Source organism: Fukomys damarensis, unplaced genomic scaffold (genome assembly GCF_012274545.1).
Source record: "Fukomys damarensis isolate Sample0158 unplaced genomic scaffold, DMR_v1.0_HiC HiC_scaffold_35, whole genome shotgun sequence".
NCBI classification, from domain to species: Eukaryota; Metazoa; Chordata; class Mammalia; order Rodentia; family Bathyergidae; genus Fukomys; species Fukomys damarensis.
In genome coordinates, this window is record NW_022900947.1 from 5,660,220 (window position 1) to 5,677,086 (window position 16,867).

The 16,867-nt window shown below is 44.2% G+C and overlaps 1 protein-coding gene across 2 annotated transcripts; it reads right to left on the minus strand.

Moving 5' to 3' along the window:
- Positions 1–529: 529 nt before the first annotated feature.
- Znf518b (zinc finger protein 518B) lies at positions 530–16,046 on the minus strand. 2 transcript variants are annotated; one of them, XM_010641843.3, is made up of 3 exons: positions 16,029–16,046; positions 14,997–15,152; positions 530–6,964 (listed from the first exon to the last, which is right to left on the minus strand). In XM_010641843.3, exon 3 carries the CDS (start codon positions 6,763–6,765, stop codon positions 3,541–3,543), a length of 3,225 nt encoding a protein of 1,074 aa, XP_010640145.1. In that variant the 5' UTR covers positions 6,766–6,964; positions 14,997–15,152; positions 16,029–16,046; the 3' UTR covers positions 530–3,540. The 2 variants fall into 2 exon arrangements, with proteins under 2 accessions (XP_010640145.1, XP_010640146.1); XM_010641844.3 differs by having other exon boundaries at positions 14,861–15,152.
- Between the last annotated feature and the right edge of the window lie 821 nt (positions 16,047–16,867).

Genomic DNA, 16,867 nt, shown 5'->3' on the forward strand with positions numbered 1-16,867 from the left:
TAGCACTGCCTTATTCAGTCTCTATTCTAAATAACCACTGGCAAAGGTGACAACATAGACGAATCCTGTAGGATAGAGAGATGACGGCTCATTTCAACTCATGTAATAAATCCTCATACATCCCTCCCATATGCGAAATCAAGCACAAAGGATGAGGTCAACAGTATGACCATACTCTCACTGTCCAGGGGGCTGACTGCTTTGGAGTCCCCCACCCTCAAGAGGCTAGACGTGGATGGTAGGTGAAATGCCCACATTCATTCTCTGCGGAGGGCAATGGGTGTTGGAAAATCTCCACTCTTGTATAAATCAGCATCTCTTGTGAACTTGCATCAAAGGCAAGAGCAGCCCAGCCTATCCGTTTATGCATGATTAACCGGCCAGAACTGCCTATAACTCAAAAGTTTTCCATGGAAGAATTCAGAACACCTGTGTCACGCAGAAGCACACCTTCATGCGCTTCAGAAACGTATCACACAAGGTAGGCTGTGCAATAAATAGCCACCTTGCTTAACTACTAAAATGAAAGGGCAGAAAAAATCTTGCAGTTACTTTTATTTAACAAAATTTACTCCAACTTCTATATCTATATCCAAACGTGTTTCAAAACCAGAGCAGCAGACGCAGACTGTTAACACAGGAATTATAATAATGCTTAACATGTTATACAAAGTTTTGTTTTCTGCTCATATAGACATTCACAGATTCAAAAGTTTTTCTAAAGGCTGAGCAGCATCACATCTTCATTTCCTGGGATGGCTTATAAGAAAAAGTCCTAAAGAGAGGGGGCTGGAGCTTCTGAGGGTTAATTGTTAAGTTTAGTTCCAACAGGGCCTGGCCCATAGGAGGGGCTCACAAAGTGTTTTGGACTGGGGATAACATTTTGAATAAAATAGAATCTACTGAGTACACTTAGTTTTACTTGCCTATCATAAATATAACAAGGTCATCTCATTTCTGGCCCCCAATAGTAAAGCCTAATTTTAAAAATAAGTTTAAAATAAATGTTATTAGTACTACTAACAAGTAGTGACCAGAGATCCTTCAAAATTAAGGTCAGAGTACACAAGTACTCAACAGAGTTCTGCCCCTACTCCCTCCAATTTTGTTAGAAATGTGTTTGCTTCATGACATTACCTACACGTTAACAAGCTACTTTCTAAAGCTCTGTATCTGGGGACATATCCACTTCTGCTTTCCCACTTTTAAGACTCCGAGAATACCTTTTAACTGCTTAAAAAGTATTACAGTTCTGACAATCCCCAAAAGCTTTGCTACATATTCTACTCACAAAATTCAATTCCACGTAAGTACTCAAAAATGTGTTTTAGGTAATACTTGAACAACAGCTGATACTGTGAACTGTAAATATTTCAAGCTGATGCTAAATACTCTGACAGGGCCAGCTCTCAGCCCAGCCATTCAAGAAAAAGCTGCTAAGTGGTGAGGTATAGGAGAATAAAACAAAAGTCACAGGCTTTTCTTCTTTTTCTCTCCGTATCTTAGATCTCTTTCATGCAGGAGGGTACAAGTCTGCAACACAGATAAAACTTCAGAACGCTCTGCCATGTAGTGAAGTGGTACAACACCTAACAGCCACAAAGCACCAAATAAAACTGCACAAAAACTGAATGCATAATAAAATGATCCACGGGGGGTTTCTACTCCTGTTTGTTCATAAAAATGAAACCCCATCACTTACTGTGCTTTCATTATCTAAAAATGAGATCAAACCATTATAAAAATGTACTTCCAAAATAAATTATTTCTGGAATATAAAAATGTTGTACATTTTTCCCAGCCCACATATTATAAAATAGGAAACCAGAAAATTAGCTATTGCAATTCTCATGTGGTAAAAATACTTATATGTGTACACACACATATATAAAAATGTAAGTTTTAAATTTTAATAAAATCAAGCAACTTAACGATCTTATACTGAAGAAATTTGAGTATTTGTGATGAGAACAAACTTTATTTAAAGGACTATAATCCCACCCATCAGACGATAATCTATGACTTTCACAAAAAACAAAACAGAAAGAACAAGTCTCCAACTAATTGCCAAGCCAGCTAGAAAGCACTGGTGTCCTTTCAGATGTCACAGTCCCTGTACCACTGTTATCAGTAAGTACCCTAAGGAAGGGCAGAAGGCCTGGGGAAGCTGCCCTGTGACTCAGCCATCTGTACTGCTGCCTGAAGGTCAGTGCCCAGCTGCCTGGGCCAGTGAAGGCTAAAAGTCAGGTCTGAGCTCTCTGCCAAGCCGCCCACCTGCCCACGTACACACAGGTGCCTTACAGGTCCTAAGAGTCCTGTTGGCTGTGGGTGGAGAAGACAGGGAAGACCTCAGGAAAGATGAGCACTAGGGAGGTGTGGCTGATTAAGCTATATTACCAGCAAGCCAGTATTGGCATTGAAAACCAGGGATCATGTTTGCTACGATTTCGCAAAGACAGTAGGGGATTTCTATCTATTATGTTGATTTCTCCCCCAAGCCTCAAAGGCAAAGAAGGAAAGGGTGGAGAAGAGATAGGAAAGCTGTCCTAGTCCACAGCAGCACCTGTTCAGAAAACAGGAGGGGCTGGCCCAGGGACCAGCATTTGGGATCCCCAGCGATGCAGACAAGCAGCATCCCATTTTTTAACGAGTCCCTACGTGAAAACCAAGTCCTGTTACTCTTCTCGTAGCCTGCTTTACAAGTCTACCTTTAGCTAAGTCTTCCTAAGGGTTTATGTTGTATAAAACCTCTTCCTTTACATTTTAAACTGGCCGTTTAATTTATGCTGTGGGATCATTACAAGCAAAGAGACTTTCTTTTCGTTATTTTCCCTCTGTAACTTTTTTTTTAAAGGCACATTCCCTACCCAACTGTCACAAGTCAAGATTTTTAAAAGAAAGCAAAACCAAAATACTTGAATTAAACACAAACACACACACACACACACATGTAGTAAATGCAGGGAAATCCTTGGAATCATTCATTCCTTTAAACACCCAACTAAAGGAGAACTCAGTGCTACATAGAAGATGAGTATCACAGAATGGGGAGGGATTTGAAAGAATGGCCATTTTTTTCTATAACCACATTTAAGATAACTAATGATGTAGAAAATGTAATTTCTCCTATGTAACAAATATTCCGGAGAGGAGCTAAAGCAAAAACAAAGTGTATGTGCACACCAAAACGTAGGCTTCATTCTTCAGTAGCATTTATAGGGGCATACGTAAAGCACTCTAAACTTGCCCCTCTGCAGGGATGACCAAAGTTCGTATCTACTCAGAAATGGGGGCACTAAACAGAGAGGTCTTCAATCTCACTGAAAATCTGCTGGGAATACAACACCCTTTCTCTAGAGAACTGCATCCACTTGTGTGGACAATTCCAGGGGCTTCTAATACCTCCTAAGGTCCATTCCTACAGGGGCTCTGAAGAATGAACAATCCTCATTCCTCTAGTCTGGGATTCTCCTATTGAATCTGGGAGGGGAGAACCTCAAATCAAATGAAAAACAACTTGCTTCAAATGCCAAATTTTACTCATTTGCCCTTGGAAGAAAGAATATCCCAATCTCGAGTTGCCTCTATCAAATGCCGCTGGCCGTGACTCATCCATTCTTCCTGGTCTTCATATAACCGCCCACAAAACCAGCACTTAAATATGCATTGTGATGAGTCATCCGGTAAGGAATCCACCACCTGGTAGTTGTTTTTATGAACTTTTTTCAGTTTCATCTTCAACATCATTTGCCTCTTCATCTGGCTAGCTTCCTCCATGTTCTGGTAGGTGAGTCGTAGGTGATGCCGGCGAATGCCCAGCTGACACCTAGTCCTCTCGGATAAAACCACTTTAAGGACGTTGCCTTTGTACTTGTTGATTACCTTCATCACGTTGGTTACTTCTGGTGAGTCAACATCAGGATGATTGAGCACAATGACAGGCTGGTTCCGACGGGGGCATTTAATCAGCTGGTCGGGTTTTACTGCTACCAGTCGAAGCTGTCTCGCAACCTGAAAAATGGAAGGATCCTTGAGGCAGCGGCTGGACTCAGCCTGAATCTTGCCCTTCTTCCTGGATGAGTTTACTTGCTTGGTTTTACTCCTGCTCCCAGGAAGACTTCTGGAGAGCAGCCTCCCATGTTGCCCGTGCATGGGACCCATTTTCTTAGGGGTGGTACTGCAGATGGCATCCTCTTTTCTAGGTTTCGGCCGCAGAGATGTCTCCAGATTCCAGGACATGTCTATTGGGCCACTTTCCCTCACCAAAGGCTGCAAGTCTGAGTCTGACTGTTTCACAGGACGGATCGGAACTGGTTTCGGTAAATGAGCTTCACTGCAAGGAATGGTGACAGGCGCGTCACAGGTGGCCTCTATGATGCGAGCATCCTCTGAGGAGTTGAGAACTCTTAGCACAGCCCCTTTGGGGATCAGCACCGGAGTAGCCACAGGTGCCTTTCTGGTCCCTCTGCTTTCAGTTCTCCCATCACTGATGCTGGCAAACTGTGGATAGATCTCCTTTTGTGTAAGCTGTCCATTGCCAATAAGAGCAACTTCATTCTGAGGTTTCTGGAGAGGACCCGTGGAAGGGCCAGGGCCAGTAAGTGACACATTAATTTCTTCAATACACTCGGAGGTTGCTTTTGCACTTATCTTTGATGCCTGCCCTGCAGAACGACGGTGTGCACCATTTGCAGACAAAGAGGAAGGCTTGCCACAGGACTCAATTAATTGAGCTATCTTCCTGCGCAAGAGCTCAATTGACTTTATTTTGGATGTTGAACTATTCCACTTAATACCTTCTGGCACATTTTCAGATCCGGAGCTCAAAGAAAATACTGATGAGATGACTGGGCCATCGAAAGTGTCCTTAGTCCTTTCAGAATCCTTCAATTCTATAGGCTTCTCCCCAGGTTGATGAGACTTAACTCTTTCTTCTCCAGTTATATTTATGTGTAAATACTCACTTTTATGGGGAGAGGAAATCTGACCTACATGTGAAACTGCCTTGCTTTGCTGTGTCTGGTTGCCTTCCAGCTTTCTACTAGAGGAAGCCATTTTTACAGGAAAACTAATATTACTTCTAGGTTCTAAATCATTTTCACTTAAAGGCAATACACCCTTTTCTCCAGAAAACGAAACAGCTGCAGGCCACGCAAGAGGAAATGACTGCTGAGAGTCACTGCGTGAGTTTCTTCCACCTTCAGCAAAAGCAGCAGCAGCTTTATATGGAAAAGGGTTTGATGCAGGTCCAAGACCACAGAAAACACTGTTTTTTACTACAGATGATGGAGAGTGGGCTTTTAAGGCAAGAGAAGGAAGAGCAGTTCTGTGTGCATACAAACTGTTTCTTCTCTGCAAGTCCTCAACCATATCAGAATTAAAAAAGGATTCTCTATAGTTGTGCACACTAGAGTTTGACATGAAAAAATCATAAGACTTTACCCATTTCACATTTTTAAATTGCTTCTGAACTGAAGACTGAAGACTATCAATGCCTAAAAGTTTCCCAACATTCCCTTCAATTGTTAGCGACTTTGTTTTTTCAGCACGAAGTATTTTTTCTTGTTCATATGAACTCTTCTCTTTAGTGGTATGCCCAGAATTACTTATATCACCCCTGTCAGCTTCAAGGCGATTATTTTCTTCCAGTGGAAACAATTTCAGAACAAGCTGCTGTGTGCCATTGACAACCTTCACGTCTATCAACTGGGCTAAGCAGTTTGCAGGGACAACAAGCTCTGACGGGGCCACCACTGTCAATGGCACGCCTGGCTGAACAGGTTCTTTTGAAGGGGACAACACTTCTACTTCAACACTTTTGTTCTCAAACAGACTGACCTCGTTGGGCTCAGGTAGGGTCATTTTATTTGGAATACACACTACATCTTTTTGGTGTTCTTTTGATTCAGGTAACAGCATGATGCTGTGCATTTTGTCTTTATTTGCTTGGAGAGAGAACCTTGAAAGCTGATCAGACAACTTATTTTGAAACGTAGTCCTTGGACTGGGAGCCTTTAAAAGCTCTGTGTTTTGTCTTGAGACACTGATTCTTTTTGGCTCTAGCTTGCCAACAGTCTTGAGTGGCCGTTTAGCCCCGGCCCTCTCATGGACTCTTTTCCGATGCTTCACAATGTAATCATTTCTAATAGCACCATAGTCACAATACTCACACTGATAAGGGAATATGCCCGTATGCTTCACCAAATGCCTCTGAAACTCTCCTTTTGTGTACGAAATGTAGTTGCAGTGAGAACAAATGAATTTAATCTCTTCATGTTGAAGTGTGTGCTTTTTGTACTGCAGGGGGTCTTTTGTAGAAAACCGACATTTATCACAATAATATTTGCCTGGCTTAAAGTTCCTTACCTTAAATTTGTTGACAGGACTTGAGATAGTTTCAGTATTATCTCCAACATGGGCAGCACTGGGATTATTGTTTACAAAATGAAAACGAGGAGGAGATACATGAATGCTGCATTTGAGACAGACATATTTGTCTTCCTTTTGGCTTTGTCCAGTATCTTTCTTCAAATCCTGAAGAGGGATTTTGTGAACACTTTTGCACTTCATACACGTGGCAATGGTCATCAAGGCAGCCTCTGCCTCCGAGCCTTGGTACAAGAGGGCTTGTGCTTCTTGTCTGTCTGGTCGAGTTGCTCTACTAGAATTAGGCGGTTTGGGTGACATGGTCAAGGAACTGTGTCCACCATTCATTTGTGCAGTATACAGCTGTTCTCCTATATCCTTCATTTTCTTTATCTGCATTTCTAAAAACAGCTGACTAGAATTCGGCAAGATTCACAAGCTAAATTCTTCTGAGGCATCTTTCAACACATTTTGTGACTGGTGAAAAAGCAGCTGCTGATTCCTGGTATACGCTTAGTAACCTTTTTTTGTATACTGCCACTGTAAGTGCATGATCCAAAACGTGACTGCTTTCAATTCTGTGGTAGACCAAGGATCACTATAGGAAAACAAAATTATAAAGCATAATTACTAGAAGAATATAAGGATTAGCAAACTTAATACCAAAGTTATCCTGTATTTTAATGCCCTTAAGAATTCTATGCTAAATCTCAAACTGTGATCTTACATGAGTTATAATAACACAACATAATTTGCAATCCAGCTAAACTGAAAATTTTCAAATTGAGCGCCCTAAAAGTCACCACTGTAGACAGCCATGAACACAAACATGCTGGAGAAGGTATCACAACGGTTGTGTAGTGCAGCCTTTGGCCAGTGCTGGTGAGCACAGCCTAGTGAGTGTGCAAGTGTAATTTCACATTAGCCTCACAAAGCACGGCACAGGACACCATCAGTTTTGGGTTCTAATGTGTTAAGTCACCTGGGGAAGTATTCATATTTGCTTCCAGGTTACAGCTTAAGCTCAACTTAGGTGCCACCTCTTACACACTCAAATCTACCGTCACAGGTGGCAAGAAGCCAGTAAGACTGACAATATTAGGAAGGCACACATGGTGACTCCTGCAGCATCTTACTGAGCATCTTTCAAGTGCCGGACATTACCCAATGGGCTATACAAGAGTGAACAAAAGCAAATCAGTCCCTATACTCACAATCCAGAGACCGCAGCACTGCCAAGCAGTGGTTAAGATAACTGGAAAAGAAATACCATAAAGTCAGGCAAGGACTGTGATGGTGTACATGAGTGTGTGCAGAGGACCAGCATGCAGCGCAGGTGAGGAGAGCTGGGAAAACTGTCAAACTAGGTAAGTGATACCCGAGCAGAGATGTAGGGGCAACCAAGAAGTGATCTCTGTGGGTGTCTGGGAAAAGGGAGTTTCAAGTAAAGTGGCAGCAGGGGGAAATAAGCCTGATGCACTTGGGAATGGGGGAGAGAAGGCTACAGACGCAGTGAGAGGGAATGGGGAGACCAGGGAAGGACTGATCTATAACAATGGTGGTAAGCCTATGGTACACATGCTGCAGCCGGCTGTCTGTTATCACTGAACGATCTAAAAGGTTTGCCATTGGTGCTCTGCACCACTGTGGCACAGCAATGTGGCTTTTCCTCAACACAACACAGAAAAGCAGGTGAGAGACTGAAGCAGTGGCAGAGTATGACCTGACTGATATTCCAACAATCTTGAGCTGCTGTGAGAACGAGAGTCTGAAACAACCATGAATGGCTGGACTGAGGCAGCCATGACAAATGTTTTCTATAGCATGAAAGTCAGTTCTCTGGTAGGCACATGTGTCACACAGTGGCCAATTTTTACATAATATTTAAGGAGACTTTCTTTTCAGACCATATAGAGTTAAGAGCCAAACTAAAACCATGCCAGTTTGAGACTGGCTACAAGCCTTTTACTAAGACCTGCTGATTCTTTTCAATGTCAGTTTTTTCATATGGCAATTAAAATTAACTGTGGACACTTCTCCAAATCCTCCCACAGCTGCTTCAATGAGAACTACGATGCTCAAGAGTGTAAGAGAGCCCCTGGGAGTTGAAAGTCTATCTCTAAGCATCAAGGGGCACAGAGGCACGCAGTGAGTCTGCTCGAGGCTGGGCATAGACAGAGCTGTGGCTAAGGACACAAAGCTGGTCTGAAGGGGCTCTCTGCAGGCTCAGAATAACTGCTGCTTACTCAGATGTGGCCTGAAACTTGCCCTTTATAAGTAGCTTTGGAAAGTACTAAATGGTATTTCACATTGATCACAACATTCTTCTGTCATGTTCTCTTTTCCAATTCTGCTCTAATGACAGACAGTTACTTTCTTTCAAGAGCAATTTCCAGCATGCAGCTCTGCCCTGATGACATCTAGGGATTCAGTCACGAGATGCTGGGCCACACACGACACTCTGGCATCCAGGGGACAGAGCCCTGGGGGCTTTGAGGTGCTGTCTGTCCTCTCCATGTCCCTTCTAACACATACTTATGCTTCAGGACCCTGATTATGGACAGGACACATGAATGTCCTCAACTGGCAACAGACGGACACTGGCAATGACAAGGACTTTCTATTCCACCGCACTCCTGCTGCAATACCAGGGAGGCCTTTCAGAAGTCAATGGAAGACGCTGTCACACACTTTTATTTTGCACTGGCTCTACAGAAGACAGAGGTGACAGCCGGAACTTATGCTAGTCTTGAAGTGACCTCAAGCAAACCACCCATTGGTATCGGCTCTGTCATCTATAAAATGCAGGGTTGGACCACAGGATTTCTAAGTCTCACATGTGTTGCTGATCGCACGAAAGCTGACTTTGTCATCTCAGCACACTCCTCTCATCCACATGCTCACGCTGGAGTTCTCATCTAAACCAAGGAAGTCAGAGCTGCAGTGGGAGCCCGAGAAAGCCACAGGCCCAAAACACAAATGCAGAGGCTTCCCCAGTGATAAGGAATTCAGTCCAGGGGTTTGCAATCCGCAGGGGCCTCAAGCTTGGCCTAAAACACACATTCCTGGGCTGCATCCCAGAGCTGGTGAATCCAAGTCCACCAGGAGAGGGGAGGAGAGGGACACCTTAAATGTGTCCAATGAAGACCCAGATTTGAAATCACTACAGCTTCCAGCCACATTTAAATCCTTAAAAATCTCCACCAACTGACCACACAGTTGGTGCTCTATCAATACCAAACTGCCTTCTTTTGACAGCAAATTTTACTTTCAAGTAATTTTCATGGTCAACAAATCATCCTTCAATGAAACTGAAATCAGCTTCCCTATAACTTTCTTCCACCCTGATTCTAGAGCTGCAAAAAACAACTTACTCACTCTCAATAAGTCAATTATTAATCTGCATATCTCTTCTATCCTACAGCCTTTGGTTCTCACTTCTGTTCCAATGCTTTGCATACCGAACAATATGTAAATCTAAGCTCTTATCTACCAGCTTTAAACTGACAGAAAAAAAATTTACTTACTTGCCCCAGTACAACTTGCTCACCAACTGTTTCAACCTAACACTTTATATGTACATTAATTTTAAGTAATTATCAAAAACAGCAAGAAATATGTGACAAGATTCCTCTATCTTATCTAAACCAGGATTCCACTTGCACATTTTCAGTTTTTCAGCCTCCAACATTCTTCAAACATCAGGGAGAGCAGTTTTGCCATTTTCTCTAGTCCTTGCAGAACTGGGAGGTGTCTTTCCTTCTAAAAGTCAAAATGGACTGGATGGCAAGATTATGACCATCCAAGAGAACAGAAGAGCATCTTGAAAGACAAAAATCTTCAGAGAATCAGGCTAGCTTGAGTGCCTAAGGAACACACTGACCTCTTAGCAATACCTCTTAAACAACTATCTAAGCACAGATATTCCTCCACTTACAATGGAGTTACAGCCTAACAAACCAAACAAAAATTGCAAATGGTGTAAGTAAAAAATGCATTTAATATACCTACCCTGTTTCACAGCATAGCTTAGCCTCCCTTAGCTTCCCTGAAGATGCTCAGAACATGTACACATAAGCCTCCAGTTGAGAAAATAATCTAGCACAGAGCCTGTTTCACAATAATGGGAATATCTCATGTGACTTACTGAATACAGCAGGCTGTAGAGTGCAGTATTGTTGTTTACACTCAAGACTATGTTGCTAAAAGGGAGCTATGGCTCACTGCCCCATAACACAACAAAGTACTGTACTGCTTATTACTACGCTGGGAAAATATGGAAATTAAATTACAGTTTCTACTGAATGCATACTGCTTTTGCACAATTGTAAAGACACAAAATCTTAAGTGGAGTCATAGTAAGTCAAGGACCATATGTAATATGCATCTTGACTTACGAACTCACTGGAACAAGTGCCAATATGAAGCAGGAGGCTGTGCTGAGCAGTGACAAAATATTCTTGAACTTCCAACTACTGTCAAAATAATTACATGTTGCTACACTGCTATTTCCCAGAGTCTTGGTGGAAAACATGTGAGGTTTCTTCAAAACAAGCAAAGTTCTCTTCAGCCTTCACAACTTGCGGCTATCTGTGGGAGGCGGGAAAACAGTCCAGTCACACTGCCCCAAGACAAAGGTAAATGGAAGCGGTGGCACGGACAAATGAGGAGAGGTGTGATACTGGTATTTGGACATGAACACGACCGAGCACACCTGCGCGTGTGAAAGAGGGCCGGGCCCCGTACCCTGCATAGGACAGCCTCCCTCCGGTTGAAAACAAGTCAACCACCTGTGAAGCTGAGTACTCTGGCAAGTTACTGCTCAGTGGGCTGACAACCAAAGACCAGGAAGACAGGGCCAATACAGAGTTGTGCACGGTGCACTTAATGCTGAGGGCATGCAGAAAACGACCATTAACTTCAGTGTCAGAGTTCACCTACATGTGAACATCCAGTAGTTAACAGAAGCCTCTGCATGGGACTCCCTAGGACAAGGAGCACATTCTTAGAAGGCCTAAGTGAAGTCTTGCTAACCTCACAGCACAGGAGGATGTCCACTCAACACTGAGCTGTCTGTCTTCCATACATAACATAGCAGCATTACAGTGAACTTCCCCGGGCCCCACTGTGGTATGATTCTTTTAATTCTTTTGGGAAGATACCCAGAAGGGGAATAGCTGGGACTTCCAATCCTAGTTGTTTAAGGTATCTCCATATTGATTTCCACAGTGGTTGTACCAGTCTGCATTACTACCACGAAGCGAGTGAGAATAGCCTTTTTTGGGGGGGCGGTACCAGGAATCGAACTTGGGACCTTGCACTTGCAAGGCAGGCAGCGGAACCACTAAGCAAAATCCCCAGCACATGAGCTTTTTAATGTAGAATTATCTACTGCAAAACCCAAAGGTGACTGTCGTAGGCCAGAGACACATGGCTGTCACAATCTGTTCTCTGCACTGTCTTGCCTGCCTTTGCAGCAAAGGCCAGGGGAAAGGCTTCCTGCTTTCGCTGTGGGAGGGCATTCTGATTTTGAGCTCGCTTGCCTGGATTTTTGAAATACGGGGATATGAGGCGAAAGATAGTGAGTTTGGAAGAAGCCAGCTCATTGAAAGATTTCTTAGCTGCCTGACAACTGCTTTCAGAACACACAGTGGAGCTCAAGTTAAAATTTAAATCACACATGTTCAAAAGAGATTTACTTCTGGAGCAAAACAACCTGTTAGTTTCAGTGGGAAAGAGGCTAGGAGCTGTATATTATCTTCATGTCATAAAAAAGCTCCACTACTGAGTACTCACCTTGAGTATGAGTGTGAGCTGATCACTGACCTTTTTCTCATTTTCATCTGTGTATGTATGTGTAACAGAGAACTGAATGGAGGACCTTTGCCCTGACCTACATATCCAGCCTTTTTAAAAAATAAATTATTACTTAAAATTATGAAACAGGTTTATAGCTAATGTGTGAAGTTGTCCAGGCTGGGCTCAAACCTGCAATCCTCCTGTCCTAGCATGCCAGCGCGCTGGGACACAGGTCTGCATGACTGAGTCAGGCTTCGCCCTTCTCCTGAAGCTCAGCCTCACTGTGAAACAGCCCTGTAGAAAGTGAACTTCTGTGTGAAGTGCTGATGTGAAAAGAGAAGTGGCTGGCCAATCCTACCACCTACACTGTCGTACATGAGAAATGCCCAGCTAAATCTGCATTAGTTGACTGACCATATCCTTTTTGAAAGGGAAAACAAACTAAAGCACCTCTTTTCAGGCATTTCAACCAGAAACCCTCCTTACATTTTCAACTACCACATCCATCACTGGGACAGCGATGTAGCTGTTGTACCCAGGAACAGCAAAAGATAGAAAGGTCTGAGGTTCCAACTCTGCTCTTATCCCTTACCTGCCGGGTCCCTAGGCAAGTGATTCCTCTCTATTCACTGCCAGGCAAGGAAACCACTTCAATATCTACAAGCTTACAGGATAACTAGGAGAAGCAAACTGGGTAATGGACACCAAGGCCTTCGCCCGATGGCACAGCCACTCCAAGACTATGTCTATGGGCTCCTTTTGTCCAGTCAGCCATCAGAGGCTTTCTAACCAGCTTTTTGTAGTAACCTAAACTTCAAATCGATTCTACTTCTCCCGAAATGCCCAGGAACATGGACAAGAGTGACAGGTAATTAGGAAAAAATTCAACATTATACATGTAAACTGGAGATGACACTGAGGAAGAAACCGCTGCTTAATCACGAGCTTTTCTGACCATTACAATGAGTCAGAAACAGACTGAATAGATCTAAATGGAGAAACAGGTAATTACACACTGCAATCTTTATGCCAAGCTACCTAACACTTAGAATTGTAAATGGACTGCCATCTTGATGGCAAAAGAACACTCCCAAAGACTGCAGATGCACACACCACCCTCAGTAGCCCGATCTTCCTTCTGAAATGAAGTGTGCTGCTCAGACAACACAATGGGGCAAGAAGGCTGCCAGGTGGAGTTCTCTGCCTTCTAGGTGAACGCAGCTGCATGGCAGTGGAAGAACGGAACACTCGAGTAATGGGATAGCAGCAAGAGCCAGCTCCCGAACTGGGTCTCTGGCTTACTAGTTAGCTGTGTGATTTCACACTTGCCAACCCCAGGTACACCCTCCTCGCTTATAACAAGGGAGTGATGACCCTGCTCCACACAGCTGACAGGAGCATACAGTGATGTTTTTCTAAGACTCCTTCCCATGAAGAAGAGTGCAGAAAGGTCCAGAGAAGCAGAAACCAGAAGGCTTCAAAGGGAGGCAGATAAGACAAAGATGGGCAGGGCCAGGGCCGACCTTCTCCTGCCCCTCCTACTGGTCTTTGGGGAAGACTCAGTGCTGCTCAAATATCAACAGAGTCGAAAACAAAACACAAAGCCGTGATTTTATGGGCATTTTTCTCTCAACAACTTAAGAGGAATTCTTTGCAAAGAAAGAATGAGCCCAACGTTGCAGTCTTTGGAGTCTAAAATACCTAGTTTTACATAAGGAAGAAATATTAAGGAGCAAATATGCTTATTAGCATTATATATATATATATATATAGATATATATATATACACACACATATATATTATATATGTATAATATATATATGGTAAGAATGAGGCATAATAGTGATATTATAAAATTCTGAATGCACTAAAGTATGAAACACAGTCTTGAGAACTCTAAAGATACTTAAAATGGACACACAGTTTTTTGTTATCCTTCCCCCACCCTTTTTTGCCTCAAGGCAAAACTAGAATTTTGCCGAAGAAATAGGTTAAGAGCTTCAAACAGAGAATAAATATCTTCCCCTTAGCCTTGGCTATAGGAAGGCAAAATTTGTCAAGAAGTGCTCAGGATGTCTACAAGGAGGTCTCTGGGATGCTGGACATCACTGCTACCCGCTGAAATTCATGGGACTTTAAAAATAATGTGCCTGGGCCCCACCCCCAAAGGCTTTAATTAAATTGTGGAGGGGGCAGGGTGAGTGCATACACTGCACTTGTCAACGTTTCCCAGGTGATTCTAACAAAAGCCAGTTAGGTGAATAGGGCAAAGAGGAAGGTTGGAGCAACACCAATGCTGCCAGTATCATCTACTGGAGCTGGTGCAAGGCTCATGGGGGACCAGACATGCAGGCCCGGTTTTACCCCTGCCCAGCTGTGCAGCCCTGGGGATATCCCTATTGTCTCTTGCGCGCATAAAGGCAGCATCTACAGTGTAGATACTCAGCAACTTGCATGTGCTGGGCAGAGCCTGGCCCAGCCTGAGTACAGTGTGCACAGCCCAGGGCTGTTTGACTCCACATCCGCCGTGGGCTACTGTCCCTACAAGTGTGGCAAGAAGAGGGAGAAATGGGTAATTTCAGCAGGGACCCCTGCATCAATGATCTGATCAGCGAGCATCTGGCAATTGGCTCCCAGAGCACCTGGGCGCGGGTCAGATGAATGCGGTGGTTGGGAGGAGCAGACTCACGTTACCTCTGTACCCCACAAAGCAAGCCTTCAATGACCTGCTTCAAGAGAACGGGTCTGCTGGAGGTCTGTGGCTCTGCCGTCATCACAGAAATCTAGAGAACAGGCTGCTACCGTGATCCAGTCTCAACTCTGCCATTACCCTGCTGCACGGAGCTTGGGCCTGAAGTCCGAGGGCTCCACCTGAGCACGGTGTGGACTTCCTGCCAGGAGCTGCTGGGGGGGGCAGGTCTCAGGGGCTCTTCCTTCAGGCCTTTTCTTCTCCTCCACACTTGAGGCCCTGGACTGTACAGTGAGCCTGCAACAGAAGCCAGACACCTGCGTTTAAGTCCTATAGATGCACAGCTTTTGGGGGGGTTTCCTCTAGAAAATAAGAGAATGAGCCGCAGAAGTGTTTCTGAGATACCAGTGTGCCTTCCCTGCAGGTCCAGGCACCTTAAAACCTGTTAAGTTTTTTTATTTTCGGTACCAAGAATCAAACTTGGGACCTTGCACTTTCAAGGCAGGCAGCAGAACCACTGAGCTAAATCCCCTACCTTAAAACCTGTCGTTTTTAAACTCTTCCCAGGTAAATCTGAAGCTTCCCCGTTCCCAGTGCAAGTTGGGGATGTCTGCAGCTGCCTTTCCTCCAAGGATGCATCCTACACAGGGCAGACGGGTGGGTTTGCATATGGGGCGGGGGGGCGGGGAGATGCCGAAGACAACAGTCAGAGAGAACAATGCCCATTGGAAAACCCTGCTTATCCTAACCAACAGCACGGGGCTTGGCTGCAGAAGGCTCCCAACATCAACGGTTGAAAGAAAGCAAGTCAAAGAAATGGCAGCAGCCTGGCTAGTGACAACAATAAAGATGTTCTTTGTTCTTCCTCATGCTTGAATACTGGCTCAGCTCGTCTTAGAAACAGACTGGGAGAGAAAGAAGTGTGTGAGTGTGAGTGTGTGTGTGTTCAATTGTCATTTTTGGATTTTATAAACCTAGTTTAGCATAACAGATCAGGGAGGAGACCCAACAAAGTAATGTTCTTTGTTCTTTTCCAATTGCACTTGAAATACTGTAAGTACTGTATAATAAAACGGGACTCGAACGAAACCTTTTTTCACGGATATGACATGAGGTCCAAGAGAAAAGTAATTTTTGAAAAACACGCATCCATGGTTAAAGATAATATCTTACAATTAAAAAATCAGAATACTCAGTTGGTACTCTAAGCAGAGACTGCCTGTCCTTGGTTTCTCCCGAGATCTCCCGGCCTTCCAGAACCTTGGGCAGGTGTGAGCCCACAATCGTGGGTGGGGCTGAACTTTGCGTTTGTGACTCAGAGAGATGGAGCCCTATCTCCGAGTTCCTCCTCTGCTCTCTATTTGTATGAGTACGCAGCGTTACGGTCATCACCGAGGGTTGGCGGGGGTACATAACACATATTTATTCTTTTTGTGCCCTCCCTTCCTTGGTCCCTTCGCAATTTGCCAGAGCTCTCTCTATTTCCTACCATCTTTTATTTTGTTCTTTATTTACACTGCGTTTCTCCGATGGGAGAAGCCATGTGATCTTTAAGCTTGTGTGTCTGATTTATTCTGCGCAGAATCTCAGCCTCCTACCGAAGGCCTGTGGGGACTTCCAAGGAGATTTCGATTCTAAACTTGAGGCATGATGTTTTCAGGATCCCAACACAACCCAACAGTTTAGCTGCATGGACTCCTATTTGAAACACATAAACAGACTTCGATTTCTTTTAAATGTTACTCTGGGGTAAGTTCTCCCTTAGCCCTGTACCCAACGTTTCCTATTCTCTGCTTTGGGTTTCTCTTTTCGGTTAGGACCTGTTCTCCTTCGCGTTTCCCTGGCCTCAAACCGCCCCACCCGCAGGCGAGGAGATAAGAAAGGGCGGGCGGGGACGGGCCGGAGCGTGACTTCGGCCTGTGGAACAATTCAAAGCCCGGTCTCCTGCCCCTCCTCGCCACACAGCGCTCTCTGGGCAAACCCGCCCGACTCCCGCACCTCCCCAAGGAAAG

What these genes read in the sequence shown, in the direction of transcription:
- Znf518b (XM_010641843.3), bottom strand. Translation starts at nt 6,765, where the DNA reads ATGCAGATAAAGAAAATGAAGGATATAGGAGAACAGCTGTATACTGCA.